The sequence below is a fragment of the Tupaia chinensis genome, unplaced genomic scaffold (assembly GCF_000334495.1).
Source record: "Tupaia chinensis unplaced genomic scaffold, TupChi_1.0 Scaffold000529_1, whole genome shotgun sequence".
NCBI classification, from domain to species: domain Eukaryota; kingdom Metazoa; phylum Chordata; class Mammalia; order Scandentia; family Tupaiidae; genus Tupaia; species Tupaia belangeri.
Window position 1 is genome coordinate 523,798 of NW_006160042.1, and position 22,113 is coordinate 545,910.

Here is a 22,113-nt window from a genome sequence, read left to right on the forward strand (position 1 = left end):
TCGCTGGACTCCCACGTAGTCAACTGTGGTTCAAGTCCTAGACCCGGTGACTTAAACTCATGCTGGGCGCATGTGCGTGCGTGCCCAAGATCCCGAGAGGAGAATGGAGGAGAAGAGATTGTGGCATGGCCATCCCCCCTGGGGGGTGATTTCTCACTTTCTATCTTTCTGTCTCTGTCTGGCGAACGCACGCACCCTATAGCAAAAATCTCTCCAAAAAAGAAGAATAGATGTTAATTTTAAATGTTTGCTAGATGTGCAGAACTGTGCTTTATGCTTTATTGCCTTATCTTGTTTAATCTGTATGAAGTAATAAGTTCCTGTTTTTATTTTACGTAAGAATAAACTGAAACCCAGCACAGTAGTGTGCCCTGGTTGGTACTGCCACTTGGCAGACTGATGTCACAAAGGAAGCCCAGGTTTGATTCTGGCCCTAAAAGCTGGGCACAATGACACATGTCTGTGGTCCAGCTACATGGAAGGCTGAGGCAGGGTCATGAGTTCTCAGCCAGCATGGACAACATAACGAGACCCTATCTGGAAGAGCTGGGTGTGTGGTGCATGTGGAGCAAGACCCTGTTTTGGAGGGCAGCTTCATTGCCTAGTGGTTAAGGGAGCCAGGTCCCATGTGGCCAGTTCCAGTCCTAACCCTGCTAGCTGGAAAAACATGCTCTGTGTGTGTGTGTGTGTGTGTGTGTGTGTGTGTGTGTTTGTGTTCAAAGTCCCAACAGAATGGATAAATGGAGGAGAAGGGATTGTAGAGTGACCACACCTGACTGGGGCAGTGTGGTTTCTCCTTCTCTCTCTTTCTGTGTTTCTGACAATTAAAAAAAAAGAAATTGAGACTCAGAAAACTTAAATACCAGCCAATGGTGAATCCAAGACTTGCATCCAAGACTGTGTGTATCTAATAATGCACTGTTTACTCTGGCAGCCACCAGCCATGTGTGGCTCTATCAACTTAAATGAAGTAAAGGTTAATAAAACTCAAAATATGAAGTTCTTCAGTCCTATCAGCCACTTTTTAAGGGCTCAGAGATCACATGTAGTTTACCAATTTGACAGCGTAAATGACACATTTTTACCATCTCACAAAATCCTGTTGTACATGCTGTTCTACGTCCTATACTCCCCCAAACCCCAACATACCTTCTAGACTTAATATCAGCATTTTACTATTCATGTATTATTGGATATCTATTCATCAGTCTGTCCATTGGTTCACCTTATTTTTTAAAGAATTATTATTTATTATTATTATTATTATTATATATATATTTTAATTCAACCAGAGAGAGAGAGAGAGAGAAAGTGAGAAAGCAAGCTGCCAGGTCCGAGACTCAAACTGCAGTCAGCCTTGTGGGAGTCCAGTGTCTTTAACCACACACCACCTGCCAACCCTGGTTCATCTCATGTTTTGTACATGGATGACCACGGTTTGAGTCTCAGACCTTGTGGCTTGCTATCTCATTCTCCCCATCCCCTGCCCCCGTCTCTCTGTCTCTGATAAAGCACCTGTGCCCTATAGCAAACTTAAATATATAGATAGATAGATAGATAGATAGATAGATAGATACATACATACATACATACATACATACATATAGATATAGCAAAACAAAATAAATAATTTTAAAATAAACAAAAAGAAAGTTAGTTGCAGACATAACTTCTTAGGACAAATACAGGAATGGGAAGTTCAATTTAATGAGATTGCCTAGGACAAAAATCAATGAAATCTTGGACTATTTTAATAGTTTATGTTACCCTGAGTTAAATCTATATCCTGCACCAGTTTATAAGTTGCTATGCGTTACTTTCCCTTTTCTACATGTTTTAGGACCCATTTCATGTAAACTCTTACCTTCTGTGCATCTTTGTTTACTTCCACTCATTCAGCTCTCAATTTGGAGTCAGTGCTATGGTCGTTGCTCTGCTAGGAGGTGGTTATGCACTGCTGAAGGAAAAGTGCATGCATGTGCTTCTTGGCGCCCATGTAAATACTGAAGTGCATTAAATTTCTATTAGATTCAGTGCTTTTGATTAGTCTTTTGCTTCCTCATAGCAGATATTTTACATTTTCACCAAATTTCCTATCCAATAGTTGATTCTCAACCACTAATTTATAGTCTCTGTTATGAATATTGGGGATTTTAGACCTGAACTCCCCCTATTCCTATGCCCAATTTTTCTATATCAACACATATTTCTCTTTCCAGTCTCCTGAAATGTACTTTCGTTTTTCAAGGTAAGCCCCTTAGCTCATGTTACATAATTTAAGCTTTGAGTATACACTTTTTTATTTTTTAAGGTTTTTTCTATACAGCACAGCACTCTCAGGTGCTCACCTAAGAGAGACAGAGAGAGAGGTAATCAAAGAAATTACCCACGTGGGGAAAGGCCATGCTGCAATCCCTTCTCCATTCTGCTCTCAGGATTTGGGGCACACATGAACATAGGCTGGTGTGTTTCTTAAGCTGCTAGGTTCAGGAATCAAACTGTAGAGTCAGCTATGTGGAATCTAATAACTTAACCACATGCCGCCTATTGGCCAGGCATTGTAACTTTTTTAAGCACCTGAGGTTGTTATAGCTGATGTTGAAAACTACTGCTCCAGTTACTGTCCAATCTCTTTCCTTTTAAGTAAAATTTCTTTTTTTTTTTTTTAAGAGATTTTTGCAGTAGGGTGTGTGCACTTGCCAAAGAGACAGAAAGAGAAATCACCCTGTAGGGGTGATGACCATGCCACAGTGTCTTCCAGTATTTTGAGCATGCACACACATGTACCTGGCATGATTTAAAGCTGCTGAGTCCAGGACTCGAACTACAGTCAACTACATGGAAATCCACCTACCTGCTTACACCAGTAAAACTGTTTAAGGGTGCATCTATATTCACTCGGTATACTTTCTCATGTGCCTTCATTTTCTACCTGATAATAGTCTGACCCTCCTTTCACTAAAATCTCTAGAGTCTTCTAATTGTAAAAACAGTGGGTACTTTATCATCTTTATTGTATGAATCCAGTTCACTAAATTAACTTTTTCTTCCCTCTTGAATTTCTCTCCTGCTCTGATCTCCATTTTCTTGATTAATTTTTTCTCTTGACTTTTTCTTCTTTTACTTTTACTTCCTAAATATTGGTTTTCCTAGTGTGTTTCTTTGACTCTGCCTTACCTCTCACCCTACACCAGGATTCAGCTTCAGAAGTATTGACATTTGGGGTTAGGTCATTTTTTTTTCCTTAAAAAGTTTTTTGTTGGTGATCGTGTGTGTTGACCAGAGTGAGACACAGAGAGAAGGCAAAAGCAAGCCCCAACAGGGTATGGCGACACGCAGTCCCTTCTCTTATTTTTCCATCCTGTCAGAAGTTGGGACACATGTACATGTACCTAGCATGTTTACCAAGCTGCTAGGGCTGGGATTCAAAACACATGGTTGGCTATGTAGGATCTGCCTCCCTTAACTATAGGTAATATTTCATGTGAGGTTTCCTTTGCATTGTTGGGTATGTAGCAGCATCTCTGGCTTTACTCGGTTCATGGCCATAATACTTTCCCTGACCCAGTTAGTGAGCACCAGAAATTTCCACAAAGGGCAGAGTTGTTCCTGGTTGAGAACTGTGGATCCAGAAATCTCCTCTGGTCATGCTTAAGTCCTCTCACAGTTCTAATAATTACCTGTATACTAAAGATTCTTAGATTCATATTCTTGTTTTGACTTCTTTGTGTAATTTAAGGCTTGACTATACAACTTCTTATTAGGCATTTTTATTTGGATATTCTATAGATAATCCAAATTCACCAGGATGGAAACTAAACTCTTTTAACTTGATTCTTTTTATTTCTGATTTGATTAGGGGTACTCTCTACTCAATTTAGAAATCTAAAACCCTTTCTTGGGACCAGCAGTTAGTGTAATGGCTATGACACTGGACTCCCATGTAGTCGACCACGGTTTGTTTCCTGGACACAGTGGCTTAAAACTCATGCCAGGTGCGTGTGCGTGCATGCCCAAGATCCCAAGCGGAGTATGGAGGAGAAGGGATTGCGGTGTGGCCATCCCCCCTGGGAGTGATTTCTCACTTTCTGTCTCTTTTTGTCTGTCTGGCAAGCGCATATGTCCTATAGCAAAAACCTCTCCCCCTACAAAACAAAACAAAAACCCTTTATCTCATTCGCTCCATCCATATAAATCACTTGAGTTTTTCTGATTTTTTTGGTCTTTTTTTTTTTTTTTTTTTAAGAATTATTAACTTTATTTATTTATTTTAGTTTGACCAGTGAGAGAGAGAGAGAGGGAGAAAGCCCAGATCCGGGGCTCAAACCGTAGTCAGCCATGTGGGAGTCCAGCGCCTTAACCACCACGCCACCTGCCGGCCCCTTTCTGATTTTTTTTTTTTAAGAGAACGTTTTGCTATAGGGTACATGTGCTCACTGAAGAGACAGAGAGAGACTGAGACAGAAAGTGAGAAGAACTCACCCCTCGGGGGATGGCCACGCCACAGTCTCTTCTCCATTCTCCTCTTGGGATCTTGGGCATGCATATTCAGGCACCCAGCATGAGTTTCAAGCTGCCAGGTTTGGAACTTGAACCGTAGTTGACTATTTAGGAGTCCACCAATGTAACCACTATGCCATTTGCTGGCCCCATCAAGTTTTTCTGATTTTTATTACTTGTTTTTTATGTCCTTTTTTCCCTTACTATTTTATCCTTAGCTCACATCTGCAGTTTTTTTTTGTTTGTTTGTTTTTCAGGTTTTTGCCATGGAGTGTGTGCATTTGCCAGGGAGAAACAGAGAGCGAGAAATAAGAAATAACCCCTCTAGGGGAAGGACATACATGCACATGCACCTGGTGTGATTTTCAAGCCACCAGGTTCAGGACTCAAACCATGGTCAACCATGTGGAAATTCCAGCACCTGAACCATTATGCCATCTGCTGGCCTCATGTGTACATTTAAAAATGTTTTTTTCCATGAGAGAGACAGCACCCCCCAATACAGTCCTGATATCTATCATAATCCACTCTCGGCTTCAGCCTGCCTTGGATCATGGGCATGGACATGCCCAGCATACTCAGGAAAGTCTCCAGATATATACCCAGAATCCTCTCACGAGGGTCAGCCTTGCAGAGCATAGTATTTTTTTGTTTTCTTTTCTTTCTTTTTTTTTTTTCCTCGGAGAGATTTTTGCCATAGGGCGTGTGCACTCACCAGACAGGCAGACAGGCAGAAAGTGAGAAATCACCCCCCAGGGGGGATGGCCATACCGCAATCCCTTCTCCTCCATTCTTCTCTCAGGAACTTGGGCATGCATGCACACGCTCCTGGCGTGAGTTTAAGCCACCGGGTTCAGGACTCGAACTGCGGTTGACTACATAGGAGTTCAGTGACATAGCCATTATGCTAACAGCTGGCCCCCAGAGCATAGTATTTTTTAAAAGACTGTATTACTGGGAACCAGCAGTTAGCGTAATGGCTATGTCACTGAACTCCTATGTAGTCAACCGCAGTTCGAGTCCTGAACCCGGTGGCTTAAACTCACGCCAGGAGCGTGTGCATGCATGCCCAAGATCCCGAGAGGAGAATGGAGGAGAAGGGATTGCGGTATGGCCATCCCCCCTGGGGGGTGATTTCTCGCTTTCTGTCTCTAATGTCTCTCTCTGTCTGTCTGGTGAGCGCATGCGCCCTATAGCGAAAATCTCTCCAAAAAAATAAAAATATTCATTAAAAAAAGAGACTATATTACTGTCAAAACCCATGCATTCACATCTTTCCTCTCTTGTCTATATTACTGCACTAGCCCCCCGACTTTCTCTTTCGAGGCTTTGCTGTCCTTAAATTTATTTCTGTATTATGTTTTCAGGTTTATCTGACTTAATTTTTCAAATCTGTATCACTGTCCTGCTTAAAGTGTATTGTCACAGGGACCATAACTTCATATGTAAGGCTGTCTGTTTTGGAATCCTCCCAACTGCTGCAACCTTGTTTCCTGTCACCTCCTGCTTTTCTTTCATTCCGACAATACCAAGCCTATACTTTTCTACTTAGACCATACTGTTTCATGTGTCTCTGCTTTTGTCTAATGTGTTTTCTCTTGCAGAAGCACCTCCACTACTTGGTTAAACTCACAAATTTTTCACTGAATCTTGGAGGCCTCTCACAACCTTCCAGCCTGTCCTAAATGTCCTTCCTTTGGGTGCCGCTAATATGCATTCTTCTGTCATAGTTCTAACTATGACGATTGAAGCTATATATATATTTTTAAAGAATTATTTAATTTTATAGTCATTATTTTATTTATTTATTTATTTTTTTAAAGCTGACCAGAGAAAGCAAGCTGCCAGGTCCAGGACTCAAACTGCAGTCAGCCATGTGGGAGTTCAGCTGCCTCAACCACCATGCCACCTGCCGACCCCGAAGCTAGCTTATATTATTAATAGCTAGCTAGCATTCATAGTGTGCTTATGCCAGGCTTGACATCCATCAGCCCATAAGGGTAGATACCCTTAGGACAATTGAGATTTTGCTTATTATATTTTATTTTAGTTATCTGCTGTATAGCAAATTACTCTGCAGCTTGGTGATTTAGAGCCAGACGGTGGCATTGTGGTTAAGGCAGCTAGATTCCACCTGTCTGACTTCATGGTTTAACTCCTAGAGTTGGTGGCTTGAAAAACACACCAGGATGGGGCCAGCAGGTGGTTTGGTGGTTAAAGTGCTGGACTCCCACATGGCTGACTACAGTTCAAGTCCCAGACCTGATGGCTTGAAAATCATGGCTGGCACATGTGAACGTATGCCCAGACTCCCAAGAGGCAAATGGAAAAGAAGGGGCTGTGGTATGGCCATCTTCCCCAGAGGATGATTTCTCCATTTTAGGTTCACTTATTTTTTTGTTTTTAGATAGTTTGCTATAGCACATGTGCAGTCACCAAAGAGAGATAGAGGAGACAGAGAAAGTGATAAAGCAACCTCTAGGGTGAGTGACCACACATACTACAATCCCCTCTCCATTCTCCTGTTGGGATTTTGGGCATACACACACACACACACACACACACACACACACACGCTCACACTTAACATGTTTTTCAAGCCACTGGGTCCAAGATGCAAATTGTATAGTCAGCCATGTGAAATCTAGTTGCCTTAGCCACCATGCCAATAGGGCTGATCCAAGAACTTCAAAGTTGTTAGTCCAATTTCTTTTTTTCTTTTGTGGAAGTGTGAGTTAAACCCAGCATATCTTTGCGGCATATTATTCTGTGTGGCATATTATTCTGATCATATATATTGTTCCATATATTGGGTTGTTGGGACTGTCATGGCACATTTTTTGTGTAGAAAATAGAAAACTATGCCATGACTTTCCCAACAACTAGTAGTTAATGTCTTTTTACAGTAGCTGTGATTGTGTTACCGTATATTTTGAAACTGCATTGGGACCAGCAGATGGCGTAATGGCTACACGGCTGGACTCCCATGTTCCCATATAGTTCGAGTCCTGGACTTGGTGACTTAAATTCATGCTGGGTGCAATGTGCATGCGTGCCCAAGATCCTGAGAGGAGAATGGAGGAGAAGGGATTGTGGCATGGCCATCTACCCTGGGGGATGATTTCTCGCCTTCTGTCTCTCTGTTTCTCTCTGTCTTTCTGGCGAGCGCATGCACCCTATAGCAAAAACCTCTTTTAAAAAAATGAAAAAAAGAAGGAAACTGCATTATAATTTCATATTTTAGAGATTTTAAAATTTTTTAATTAAAATTCAACATGGCTTCTTTCTGAAAGTAGTTTGTCCTCATTATTGGAAAAATAGTTTAACTTTTTATTCAGCTTGTTAGATTTTCAACTTTTCATGATCTGTGTCTCAGGCTTCTGGTCATTCTTCTAGTTGGTTTCACTGTAGACAGAGGACTTTGCTGTCATGTGGTGGTCAAGGCACTGGATTCCCACATGGTCGACCGGGGTTCAAGTCCTGGACCTAGTGGCTTGCTTTCTCACTTTCTCTCTCTTTCTCTTTCTGGTCAAATAAAAAATATTAATAATAATAAAATAAAATAATTATAAAAAAAAGATACCAGAGATTAGCTTTTATGGAATTATTAGTGATTTCCTCACACCAACCTAAGATGTTCCCTCAAAATGAGATGTATTTTGGCTTTTTCATTGGCATGAATAAAGCCTTTTTGCTAACATGAAGAAAAATAGATTTCATGTTCATTCATTTTTTTTTAAATATTTATTGAGTATGTCTAGAGTGTGTGCTCTTGCCCCAGATATGCGTATTTGAAATGATAGTTTACCCAGGTATAATCAGGTCCTGAATAGACTAGCTCATCTTATCTAAACTAAATAAATCAGACCTGAGCCAGAAGACAGTTTATTAATTTACAACTGTAGGTATTATATCTCACCTTGAATTTTTTTCTAGGATGGTAAAATACTTATATTTTTTTCGTTCTTTTCAGAGAGAGATTTTTGCTATAGGGCACATGTGCTTCCCAGAGAGACAGAAAGTGAGAACCCCCATCCCGCTGAGAGATGGCCATGCTGCAGTCTTCCCTCCTCCATTCTCCTCTTGGGATTTTGGGCATGCATGCACACGCACCTAGTGTGAGTTTTAAGCCACTGGGTCCGAGACTTGAACCGCGGCAACTACTTGGGAGTACAGCAACATAGCCATTATGCTATCTGCTGGTCCCTATTTCTTAGTTCTGTATCTGTATTAAATGAACATTAACACATTCATACTTCCTAGACAGTCCATTAGTTGGCATTTATTACATTAAAACATGTTTATTTTAGGATGCTATACTCTTATTTTTTAAGCATTTATTTTTAAGTTTGTTTATTTTTTTAAGAATGATTTATTTTATCCACTATTATTATTTTTAATTTGACCAGAAAGAGACAGAGAAAAAGAGAAAGGGAAAGTGAGAAAGCAAACTGCCAGGTCCGAGACTCCACCCGCAGTCGGCTGTGGGGGAGTTCAGTACCTTAGCCACCTTGCCACCTGCTGGCCCCAAGTTTGTTTATTTCTTCCATAAATGAGACTCATAGAGAGAAAGCACTCCCAGCAGGGTCTTGACGCTGCAGTCTACCCCCTAGATTTCAGCCAGCCTCAGATCATGGGCATGGGCATGTCCAGTATACTCAGGGAGGTTCCAAGATTTGAACCAGGAACCCTTCTATATGGTATTATGTCATAGAGCATCCTATTTAATCACTCTGCCACTCACCCACAAGCTCCAGTATGCTATACTATTTTTTTGTTTTGTTTTTTAATATGCTTGCTGAGGGAGGTGGAGCACATCCCCAAGAAGGATGGTCATACCATGATCTCTTCTACTCCGTTCCTTTATTCTACTCTCAGGATGTTGGGCATACACACACATGTACCCAGCACAATTTTCAAGCCATCAGATCTGGAACTTGAATTGTGCAGTTGACTGTGTGGGATCCAGGCACCTTAACCACTCTGCCACTGGCTGGCCTAAAATAAAACAATTTCCTAATTTTAATATCATTTGCTATCTGACTGCTAAGAATTTTCAGAATTATACGATCCTAACTCATTTTTATCCCTCTCTTGCATTTTTTAAAAAAACTTGGAACTACTTATTTAGCTTTATTGTTATTATTTATTTTGACCAGTGTGAGAAAAAGAGAGCAGGAGCATGAGAAAGCAAGCTGCCAGGTCCAGGCCTTGAACTACAGTCGGCTATGCGGGAGTCTAGCACTCCAACCACCATACCACCTGCCAAACCTTCTTGCATTTTTTAAAAAGAATTATTTAATTTTATTTATTATTATTATTATTATTATTTTAATTTAATACACTCACAAAGAGATGGAAAGAGAGAAAGCAAAGTACCAGGTCTAGGACTTGAACCACTTTCGGCCATGTGGGAGTCCAGCACTCCAACCACCATGCCACCTGCTGGCACCAATTCTTGCACTTCAATGTGAATAGCAAAAGGAAGCCAAAAGATACCTTCAACCTTGGAAATCTCTCTAACTAGATTGTCATCCCTTTCATGAGTCACAACTTCCCCTTTTCATGTTATGGCAGGCACCAACTTTGCCAGTGCATAACAAAGATCTCTTTGCCTCCCATTTCTTTCTTTCTTTCTTTCTTTTTTTTTTTTCTTGAAGGTTTTTGCCATAGCGTATGTGCACTCACTATAGAGAGATGGAGAGAGATAGTGAGAGGGAAAGTCGTAATATTTATTCAGGGGGGATGGCCACACTGCAATCCCTTCTCTTCTGTTCTCTTGGAATTTTTGACATATGTGTATATGTGCCTGGCGTGATTTTCAAACTACCTAGTCCAGGATTTAGACTGTGGTCAGATATGTGGAAGTCCAGCGCCTTAACCACTCTGCCAGCAATTTCTAATAATATTTTCTTACTTTACCTTAAGCTCTCACTCACACCTAACTTCCTCAGAGACCGTTATATTTCTACTATTTCTTCATACTTTCACTGACAAGCTCCTCCAGTCCTTCCAACTTCTACCCACTGTATTAGTTATCTGTTGCTATGTAACATATTATCTCAGGACTTAGTGGCTCACATACAGCAACTTTGGGGCCAGTTGCTGTGGTAGTTAAGGTGCTGGACTCTCACATGATTTACCACAGTTTGAACCCCTGACCTGATGGCTTGAGAATCACACCAGGTGTGTGTGCATGCCTAAAATCCTGATAGAATGGAGGAGAAGCAATTGCAGCATGGCTGTCATCACCCCTGGGTGAGTGATTTCTCACTTTTCCCTTTCTCTGTCTCCAGCGAGAGCTTGCACCCTATTGCAAAAACCTAAAACAAAACAAAATGACAATTATTATTATCTCACAGGTTTAGTGGGTAAGAAATTTAGAAGTAGTACAGCTGGATGGTTCTGGCTCAGTGTCTCACTGTTGTAGCCATCTACAAGGTTAACTAGGGTTTACACTTATTCTGGCAGATTTTTTCTGAATGTTGGCAGGAGGCCTTACTTCCTCATTACACAGCATTTCCATAGAACTGCTTGATGTGGCACTTCCCCAGAGCAAGTAATCCAAGAGAAAGCACGGAGGATGTCACAGTGCTTTATGAATTTATCTTGGAAGTCACAAAGTATCACTTCTGCCATATTCTGTGATCAGTGAGTTAGCCACGAAATCTAGCCCATACTCAAGGGAGAATTGCCAAATAATTTTTCAATGTATTTTGAAGTAAACACAGCGGGAACCAGCAGATAGTGTAATAATTATGTCGCTCAACTCCCATGTAGTTGACTGCAGTTTGAGTCTTGGGCCCAGCTGCTTCAAATATGCTAAGTGGGTGTGCATGCATGCCCAAAATCCTGAGAGGAAAAAAGGAGAAAGGATCACGGCGTGACCATCCCTCCTCTCCCCTCCCCCCCCCGGAGGGTGATTTCTCACATTCTGTCATTCTGCCTCTTTGTCTCTCTGCCAAGTGCACATGTCCTATAGCAGAAATCTCCCCCCAAAAATAAATAAATAAATAAATAAATAAAAATAAACACAGGGATGATTAAAAAAAAAAAGTTGAACTCATGAAAATAGATGGTAGACGATTGGTTGGTTACCAGGAGTGCAGGGATGGATTGGGGAGATATTAGCCAAAGAATACAAAATTTCAGTTAGGAAGAATAAGTGCAAAAGATCTCTTGTACAATGTGATGAATATAGTTAATGATGTATTATGCACTTGAAAATTACAAGAGAAGAGATGCAAAGTATTCTCACAATAAATAAATGATAAGTTATGTGAGGGCAGTACATAGGTTAACTAGCTTGATTTAGGCATTTACACATACGTACATTTCAGAACATCAGAGTGCATACCATAGACACATATGGTTTTTATTTGTCAATTAAAAAAATAAGGAAAAGATACAAGAGAAACCAAATAAAACAAACATGGAGAATAGTGTAAGCAGCTATGTTGAACTTCAGTAGCAGGGAAAGTCTAATATTAGCTATTGCCATTGTTACATAGATTGGCTTAATAAGTCAAGTGGGAACCATGGAGTGAAAAGTGCCAACCATTGAGCCAGCAGGTAGCAGGGTGGTTAAGGCACTAGAGTCTCACTTGGCCACCTACAGTCCAGGTCCTAGACCTGGTGGCTTAAAACTCACACCAGGCACATGTGTTTGCATACCCAAAATTCTAGGAGGAGAACAGAGAAGAGATGTAGTGTGGCCATCCCCCCTTGGAGGGCATTTCTTACTTTCTCTCTCAGTGTCTCTTTCTGTCTCTGGTGAACTCTCGTGCCCTATGGCAAAAATTTAAAAAAAAAAAAAAAAAGTACCTGTCATTCATAACACTGGAGATCTTGGGCCAACGCTGTCCCTGTGGCACAGCTGTAATGTGCTGCTGAAGAGAAGCCAGATCCCACATAGCAACTGCAGTTCAAATTCTTGGCCTGATCAACCTGAAACATGCTAGGCATGTGAGCTGGAGACTGTTGGAAGAAGATTACATGTGATTAGACATGTGGAGAGTGGAGAGTGTTCATCTCTCTCTCTCTCTCTCTCTTTCACTCTTACTTGCATGATAAGAGTGCATCTCTCACAATAAAGGTGCAATTGTGCACTTCTATCATGAATTTACAAAAATTTAAAAACACAGGAGATCTTTTCTCCCTGGTTTATTTGTTCATTTCATGAGAGGGAGAAAGCACCCCCAACAGGGTTCTAGTGCCACAACCCACCTCTAGCAGTCAGCCAGCCCACACTAGATCATGAGCAAGCATATGCCCAGCTTACTCAAGGAGGTCCCTGGACTTGAACCAGGAATCTTCCTATGTGGAACTGCTATCTGATCCCAAGAACACAAGTGAGAGGAATATTCCCTTAGGTTTTTTTTTTTTTTTTTCCTTTTCTCTCTCTCTCTCTCTCTTTTTTTTTTTCTTTTAAGGTTTTTGACATAGGGCACATGTGCTTGCCAGAGAGAGAGAAAGTAAGAAGTCATCTCCTCACCTGGAGGAAGTGGGATGACCATGCTGTAATCACTTCTTCGTTCTTCTCTCAGGATTTTGGGCACACATGTACACAGGCCCAGTGTGATTTTCAAGCCTCCAGATTCTGGGGCTCAAATCACAGTTGGGCATGTGGGAGTCTAGTGCCTTAACCACCATGTCACTTGCCAGCCTCCTTTAGTTTTTTCTTTAACTGAGGCATCACCTCAATGTTTCTTTGAGTAGTTAAGACCAACTCATTACAATACAGAACTGGTTATGTGTGCCATCACCAGTGTTCAGAATGAGAAGTGCCAAGTATTTGTGTGTGTGTGTGTGTGTGTGTGTGTGTGTGTGTGTGTATGTATTATGATCATCTGAAACACCGTTAAAATAGAATTATTCTCAAACTTAAGAAAATTTTAAAAGGACACTCTTATACAAAAACCAGTGTATAAAACACATAATAATAGTTACCCTGAAATGTCATTTTGGCGAGTTTGGGCCCAGAATCCTACTGATTCAGCATTCCTTTCAATTCTTCCTCATATTGGTGCCAGAGATTAAGAAACATAGTTTGAAAACTACACCATGCCATTAGATCTCTTCTCAGCCTAATTCACAAAAATCTACTAATACATTAGAAAATAGAGCTCAGGAAAAGAGCCATAATAATAAAAATAGTGCACCACCGGGTAGCAGACTGATTTCTGGTGCTCTCTTATATAATAATGAAAAGACATTGGGAACCAGCAGTTAGCATAATGGCTATGTCGCTGGATTCCCACGTAGTCAACCGCGGTTCGCGTCCCGGACCTGGTGGCTTAAAACTCACGCCGGGCACGTGTGCGTGCGTGCCCATGATCCCGAGAGGAGAATGGAGGAGAAGGGATTGCGGTGTGACCACCCCCCCGGGGGGTGATTTCTCGCTTTCTGTCTCTATGTCTCTCTCTGTCTGTTTGGCGAGCGCACGCGCCCTATAGCGAAAATCTCTCTCAAAAAAAAAAAAAAAAAGACATTGTGGCTTGGAAAGGTGGTTGGTGATTGGTTAGTCAGTCATGGGTATCTGTACAGTATTTCCATTGCTCTGTTGTCTCACCAACATTTTCTCCTTTAACAGAATAATACAACAGATCTTTGCAGGATTCTTTGCAAATTCTGCAATTCCTGGATCCCCACACCCTTTTTCCTGGTAAGTAACCATTGCTTTCTGTCTGTCTTTGTCAGAATAGCATCATTTTAGATGCTATAGTTTGTGCTGGAAAGAAAAAGAAAAAGAGCAACATAGGTAAGTACATAAGTGTGATTGGAAGACTGTTAGACTGTCGTTATCCATTGATCCCAATAATAAGTTCTTAATCAGGACTTATTTTTTATTATCAGGCTCAGGAGGGCCATCCTGGCCTCCTAGGATATTTAAGTGCTGGATATGTCTGATTCTTTTCATGGTCTGAAGGTTGTGTTGAGATGGAGAGTGAGACAGTGCCTGCCAGGCTTGGTTTTTGATTTATGAGTTCAGACCATATGGGAAGATTTTATTTATTCATTAAGAATTTCTGAAATTGAAAACATAATGCTTAACTTTTTTTTTTTTTCCAAAGTAAGGTTTCTTAGAAAAAGCAAAAGTCTCTAATATTATCAGAGTGACACTAAGGTATGGAAGGGGTTAAAGATGGAGATTTTTCTTGTCTGAACAATTATTTGCCACTTCTCATCCACCCCAGACTCAGAAGGGCCTCATTCCTTCCACGCATCACCCTATTTTCCAGGCTCTAATTCCTTCAGACATGTTTGAGCCAGAGTCTGGTCCTCTGTCATCCAGGTAGTGCACCAGCAGCTCCAAAAAAGAGATGCCACCACGTGTCCTTTGTACTTGCTTGAGGTCTTGATTCAGAGAGACTACTTAGGCTGCTCCTCTGCTTGAAAGCTCCTCATTGTCCAGGACCATGGGCAGCCTCTTAGAAGGAGGAAAATCTGCTGTAGATTTTGGCCAGTTGTGAAAGGAAAACTCTTCCTTAAATAGCAGTTCCATCTATGCTTAATGTAAGTAGACACAGAAAAGACAAATATCTCTTAGCCAACAAGCAATGTATCACTCTTTGTGCTCTGACATGTCATGGAGTACTTTAGGTAGCTTCACATTTTGTGTTCCAGCTAAGTAAAATTCCTAGAGAATGAGAGCTCTGGATAATCTGTCCGACCTTGAAATACGGAGAAATTCTATGCCTCTTGAGTCTAGAGGATCAGTGACTTTTCAGCTGTGACAGAGAACAGGATCCCTCTGCCAGGTTTTTATGTGGTATAAGGCGGAGCCTGGTCTCCCCATCTAATGCCGTCTGTCTCATCTTACGTATAGGAGCGGGATGCTGCACTCCAACCCTGGGGATTATGCCTGGGGTCAGACAGGGCTTGATGCCATTGTAACCCAGGTGAGGAGCTGCCTTTTGAGGGTGTCTCGTTCAATGTGTCTCATGGTTCCACAAACTTCCTGCTTTCCTTCTGCTACTTTCTGAAATGGCAGTCACTCTGCTTTCTCTAATATTTAGAGCTTTGGGGTTTTCATTATACTAAAAGGATAACTGGCTTATGGGTTTAGCTCAGCATACCTGTAACCTCCTAGGTCCAAGGAGATTTCTAAAAGATGGTTTTATCTCCATAGGAAGAAAAGACTTCTCCTGTAACAAACAGTATATTATAATTTTGACCTCTTGTTCAGTCCTATGAGGATCCTTTTAACAAATACTTCACAGAAAAGGGTCTTCTCACATGTCGAAGCAGGGATTTCTGTTAGATGGAGCAAAGTAGGGGAAGGAAGCAGAGAAAAAGGTATTCCCATGCCATGTACAATAGTTTCACTTGTTTATGTTCATTTTAATTTGATTGGTTTTTCATTTCCCTTGTGGTTGCTGAGAATAGAAAGCATGTTATTTCTATCCAAGCATTGTAGGCAGTAATTTACCTGTTTCTTGGCCTACTTTATGCTACTTTCCATATTCCCACCCTTTTCTTCCTTCTGACAAATTGAAGTTTTGGTGCCATTTAAGAATTACTTTTTATTGGGGACCAGCAGGTGGCATGGTGGTTAAGGCGCTGGACACTCCCACATGGCCGACCAGGGTTCAAGTCCTGAATCTGGTGGCTTGCTTTTTCACTTCCTCTCTCTTTCACTCTCACCCTCTGTCTCTTTCTGGTCAAATTAAAAAATAAGTGAATGAATAAATAAAATACAATAAGTATTTATTTTTAAAAATTACTTTTTATTACGCTATAGTTTTATTCATGACATCACAACCCTTTTGCAACCCATGAAGTTGTTTTAAGCCCAGAGGCGGGCCTTGCAATTATGGGTCTGTCTCTCTGTAGGCTTATACGAATGTCACTCTGAAATTGTAAAGCAATTTTGGGTGTCTTGGCAAGAAAAGGGAAATCTAATCTTCTCAGAGCCTTACAGAAGTAAGAGTAACTAACATTTTCTAATATCTGTACTGTTTGTTCTTAGCTGGAGCAACTCCCTCTTTGGGGATATTGAAATGTCTGCCACTTCTTCTCTCTTTCTTTCTTTCTTTTTTTTTTTTTTGGTAGCTTTTAGGACAACTGGAAAACACAGGACCTCCCCCAGCTGACAAGGAAAAGATCACATCTCTTCCAACAGTGACAGTAACTCAGGAACAAGTTGGTAAGTTTATTTTTATACTTATTCTGTTATTTTCTAATCTCTGCTCAAAATTTCAGTACCTTTCTGTACAAGGGTTTTAGGTGGAACTGTTAGCCCCCCTCAGATTCTTACCTGGGTGCCAGATATGGAAGGTGCCTACTCTTTCTTAGGTTAGTCAACAGGTGAAGTTCTTGTTTTTTTTTGTTTTGTTTTGTTTTGTTTTGTTTTGTTTTTGAGGGAATTTATTTATTTAAAAATATTTTTTATTTCATTTTCTTTTACACATTCAATCACTTTATTTAGTTTACATAGTAAAATATTTCAACATGTGAACATTTCTCCTTAGTCCAGTTGATAAAACTATAAAATTACCTTCAACAGATAATACCACATTTCTTTGTCCCATTAATGCTTTGACTCTCTATTTTTCTTCTAAATGTCCTTCCTTAGACTCTAGCCTTTCACACACACTATATCTGGTATTCACATCCATTACTGTGTTTCAGGTGAAGTTTTTGAGCAGTTCCCATGTCCCTTTTCTAGATGCCTTGGAAATAAAGATATATATATATATATACACACACACACATATATATATATATATGTATACACACACACACACACACACACAAATTACCCCCCGGGGGGGTGGCCATGTTGTAAAGGGCACAAGCACTTGCCAGAGAGATAGAAAGTGAGAAATTACCCCCCGGGGGGGTGGCCATGTTGTAATCCTTTTTCCTCCATTCTCCTCTGGGGATCTTGGACATACATGCCCGATATGTTCTAAGCCACCGAGTCTGGGACTCGAACTGTGATTGACCACATGGGAGTCCAGTGACGTAACCATTATGCAATCTGCTGGTCCCAAAGAAATACTTATCTTTATATATAATTGGGGAACTAGCAGTTAGCGTAATGGCTTTGTCACTGGACTCCCACGTAGTCGACCACGGTTCGCATCCTGGACCCAGTGGCTTAAAACTCACGCCGGGCGCATGTGCATGCGTGCCCAAGATCCTGAGAGGAGAATGGAGGAGCAGGGATTGTGGCGTGACCATCCCCCCTGGGGGGTGATTTCTCACTTTCTGTCTCTATGTCTCTCTCTGTCTGGCGAGCGCACACCACAAACCCAGGTCCTTCCTGAGATGGCTACTGAACTTGAGCTGTGAACTACTGATTTCAGGGACTAAAAATGAAAATCTTCTGCTGAGACTTATCCCTTCAGATCCATTACTAGTGGGAGAGGCATAAACCCAGGCCTATCCTGAAATGACTAATGAACTTGAGCTGTGAAATACTGGTTTCAGGGACTAAAACTCCCTCCAGATTCATTTCTCTGTCTCTATCTGTCTGTGTCTTCTGATTAAAAGAAAAAAAAAAATTTTTTTTTGGAGAGGTTTTTGCTACAGGGCGTGTGCACTCGCCAGAAAGACAGAGAGAGACAGAGAGACAGAAAACAAGAAATCACCCCAAAAAAATAAAATAAAATAAAGAATGTCATGGACTAGGACCAGCAGTTGGCGTAATGGCTATGTTGCTGGACTCCCATGTAGCCGACTGCGGTTCGAGTCCTGGGCCCGGGGGGTTAAAATCCGTGTGCGTGCGTGCCCAAGATCCCAAGAGGAAAATAGGGGAGAAGAGATTGTGGCGTGGCCATCCCCCCTGAGGGGTGATTTCTCACTTACTGTCTCTCTGTCTCTCTGTCTTTCTTGCGAATGCACTTGCCCTATAGCAGAAACCTCTTAAAAACACACACACACACACACAAAGAATATCATCAACTTGTCTGAGTTAGATATAAAGAAAAAAGCCTTGCGGAGCCAGCAGGTGGTGTGGTAATTAAGGTGCTGGACTCCCATATGACTGACTGCAGTTCAAGTCCCAGACATGGCAGTTTGCTTTCCTTCTCTCTCTCTGTCTCTCTGTTTCTGTCTCTCTCTCTCTCTGGTAAGGGCACATGCCCTATAGCAAATTAAAAAAAGAAATGATGATAAATAAAGTTAAATAAATAACTTTTTTTTTTTTTAAGAACAAAAGCCTTGTTATACCTGATATAGGTTCTAATCTTAGAGAGTAGTAGGAGTTGTAACTGGGTTGGAAGGGTGGGGCCTGGTTGTAGAGGACCTCGAAACTAAAGAGAAGTTAAGTATGGATGTCTTAGGTAGTACATAAATTTGGTAGGTCCCCAGATAGATCAATGGAGAGGTTTTTAAGTGGCCTCTGGGCATGATTAGTCTGGAGGTAGTGTATAAATAGAAGGGGGACCAGCAGATAGCATAATGGGCTATGTCGCTGGACTCCCATGTAGTCAACTGCAGTTCAGGTCCCGGACCCAGTGGCTTAAATTCATGGCAGGTGCATATGCGTCCGTGTCTTAAGATCTTGAGAGGAGAATGGAGGAGAAGGGATTGCGGTGTGGCCATCCCCCCTGGGGCAGGCGATGTCTCGCTTTCTCTCTATCTCTCTCTGTCTCTCTGGTGAGCGCACACACCGTATAGCAAAAACCTCTCCCCCCAAAAAAAGATTAGAAGGGAGAGAGAGCTACAACAGGGATCGATGAGGCAATTGCAGCAGTCCAGGTGTAGCCCAATGGTAGCAATGCTAACAAAGAGACAGGAAATAGTAACTTGAAAAGCTTTCATTACTAATTGCCTGATGGGATAAAAGCAGGGAAAGGGTCAGAGATGGCAAGCCACTGGGTCTGGGACTCGAACCATGCAGCTGGCCATGTAGGATCCAGCTGCTTTAACCACCATACCATGAGCTGGTCTAGTGATTTAAGGTATTTTAACTTGGTAACTATAAAGGTGGTGCCACCCATCATCAGGGATGGGTGAATAGTGAGTAGATCCTAGTGAGAAGATTATGGGATGTTTTTAAGTTTGAATTTGTTGATGTTTTGGGGGGAGGGTAGAGGTTTTTTGCTATAGGGTGCATACACTCGCCAGAAAGACAGAGAGAGAGAAAGCAAGAAATCACCCCCCGGGGGGGGTGGCCATGCCACAGTCCCTTCTCCTCCATTCTTTCCTTAGGGTCTTGAACAAGCATACACATGCACCTGACATGAGTTTAAGCCACCAGGTCCGGGACTCGAACCGCAGTTGACTACATGGGAGTCCAGTGACATAACCATTACGCTAACTGCTGGTCCCAAATTTGTTGATTTTTGAGGTGCCATCTGAGAATCCAAGTTAAGATGAGTAGGATAAGTGTGAACCTCATAGGGGAAATTGACTGGTAGGAAGGTATGGTATATATGTGGGGGTTAAAGGCCTGGAATTAGGGATGCTGCCTGGGAGGCTCTTGTAGTAGATGAGGCGTGAGAAGTCAAAGTTAGAATTAAGGTGAAAGAGGTGGTAATAGGGAGGAAGGAGTGGATCTATTAATACTGATATCAAATGGTAATCCTACTCCAAATACTTAACTGCTTTGGGAGTAAATGGTGCATGTCCCAGCCAGAAGGGGAGTAAGCTAGCTGGTGTTATTAGTGAACGTTGGGAAGCTCAGAACTTGCTGCTTTAGTTCCCAATGTTGTGTGTGCCCATTTCTTCTCAGGGAAGAGGCATTCTGGATCTTGACTTGGAGACCTGAGCTATACCTCAACTTTGCATTTCTGTACCACCTCTTCCTGGTACAGCTTTTCATTTATAGCATCTGTAGAGGACTTTAGCGGAACTGTACTGAAAGACCATGCATGATGAGAGGAAAGGCAGGGTAAAACACTGAGTAAAAACTGCTGAGGTAAATCCATTGGATGTGGTAGACAGACTGCCAATATTTCCTAGTAAAAACTGACTGCGTGAAGACTGTTACACATTTGGGAAGGTGTTTTTCCTATTTTACTCAACAATTAATCTAAGTTTCAGTTCATTTCTTCTGACTCTACATTGAAAAGTAAGCCTTGGGACCAGCAGAGAGTGTAGTGGTTACGTCACTGGACTCCCCCATGGCCAACCACAGCTTGAGTCCCAGACCCAGTGACTTGAAACTCATACTGGTTGCATGTGTTTGTGTGCTCAAGATGTCAGGAAGAGAGGGACCAGCAGTTAGCATTATGGCTATGTTGCTGGACTGCCATGTAGTTGACCGCAGTTCACGTCCTGGACCTGGTGGCTTATCACGCTGGGTGCGTGTGCGTGCGTGCCCAAGATCCCAAGAGGGAAATGGAGGAGAAGGGATTACGGCGTTACCACCCCCCCTGGGGGGTGATTTCTCGCTTTCTATCTCTCTGTCTCTCTCTGTCTATCTGGTGAGCGCACGCGCTCTACCCAAAAAACTTCTAAAAAAAAAAAAAAAGAAAAAGATATCAGGAGGAGAATGGAGCAGAAGAGATTGCCGCATGACTATCCCTCCAGGGGGGTGATTTCTCACTTTCCCTCTCACTGAGTGTTTCCCTCCTACACAACCACAAGTGCACACACCCTAAGGCAAAAACTTCTTTAAAAAGTGGATATTATATGGTTCCTGTCTAAGACTTATTGAAATAGGCCCAGCCATTGTTCCTCCTTCTTATGTCCCTGTCTACCACCTGTGCTCCCATTTTTTGTTATTGTTAAGAATTATTTAATTTTATGTATTATTATTTTAAATTTCCTATAGAACAAGTGTGTTGACCAGAGGGACAATGAGAAAGCAAGCTGCCAGGTCAAAGACTTGAACTGCAGTTGACCATGCCACCTGCTGGCCTCTCTACTCCCATTTGAAATACAAATCATGCTCCTTAGAGCCTCCCACTTGGATGCACCTTTCATTGTCTCTTGTGTCTTTTCTTTCTGTATCCCTTGGGTTATTAGAGACATTGAATTAGTTTTTCTTTCTTCTTTTTGCTTCTTTACTTTAAAAGGCATTTCTTTCTCCAACAGATATGGGTTTAGAGTGTCCAGTATGCAAAGAAGATTACACAGTTGAAGAGGAAGTCCGGCAGTTACCCTGCAATCACTTCTTTCACAGCAGTTGTATTGTGCCATGGTTGGAACTAGTGAGTACAGCCAGTTGTCATCTGTGACGAGACACTCATGCGAGTCACATCTTCTTGGGAATGGTTAAGATTAAAGGTGTAGTTAACTTGGAGAGCCAAGTAGGTCTGATTTTCATTCCATGAATCTCTGCCTAACTCCTAGTACCACTGTTACTGTTTTGTTAGATTACTATATATTTGGAACTCTTCTAATCAGAGCTTGAGAAACTGTAGCCCATAGACCACTGTGGCCTAGCAAGTGGCTTTGCAAATAAAGTTTTATCAGAACACAGCTATACTCACTTGTTTACAAATTGTCTGTGGCTACTCTTGTGCTACCTCAGCAAAGTTGAGTAAGTGTAACAGAGGTGGTGTGGCCTGCAAAGTCTAAAGTATTTCCTCCCTGTCCCTTTAAAGAGAAACTTGACTGATCCCTGCTCTAGACTGTATTGAAGTTGGTGAGTAGTTCACTGTGGTTAGTTCTGTATTAGCTGTTGTTACACTGCTGGCCTACAATGGTCTGCAT

At 41.7% G+C, this 22,113-nt stretch overlaps 1 protein-coding gene across 2 annotated transcripts in view; it reads left to right on the forward strand.

Annotated features, from left to right (window-relative positions):
• Window positions 1–22,113, forward strand: part of RNF115 (ring finger protein 115) — a 118,104-nt gene that overhangs the window by 94,255 nt on the left and 1,736 nt on the right. For both annotated transcript variants that reach the window (XM_006157140.3, XM_006157141.3), the window contains 4 exons: window positions 14,093–14,164; window positions 15,329–15,401; window positions 16,555–16,648; window positions 21,493–21,608. In XM_006157140.3, coding sequence (XP_006157202.1) covers window positions 14,093–14,164; window positions 15,329–15,401; window positions 16,555–16,648; window positions 21,493–21,608 — 355 coding nt within the window. The remainder of the gene's footprint in view (window positions 1–14,092; window positions 14,165–15,328; window positions 15,402–16,554; window positions 16,649–21,492; window positions 21,609–22,113) is intronic.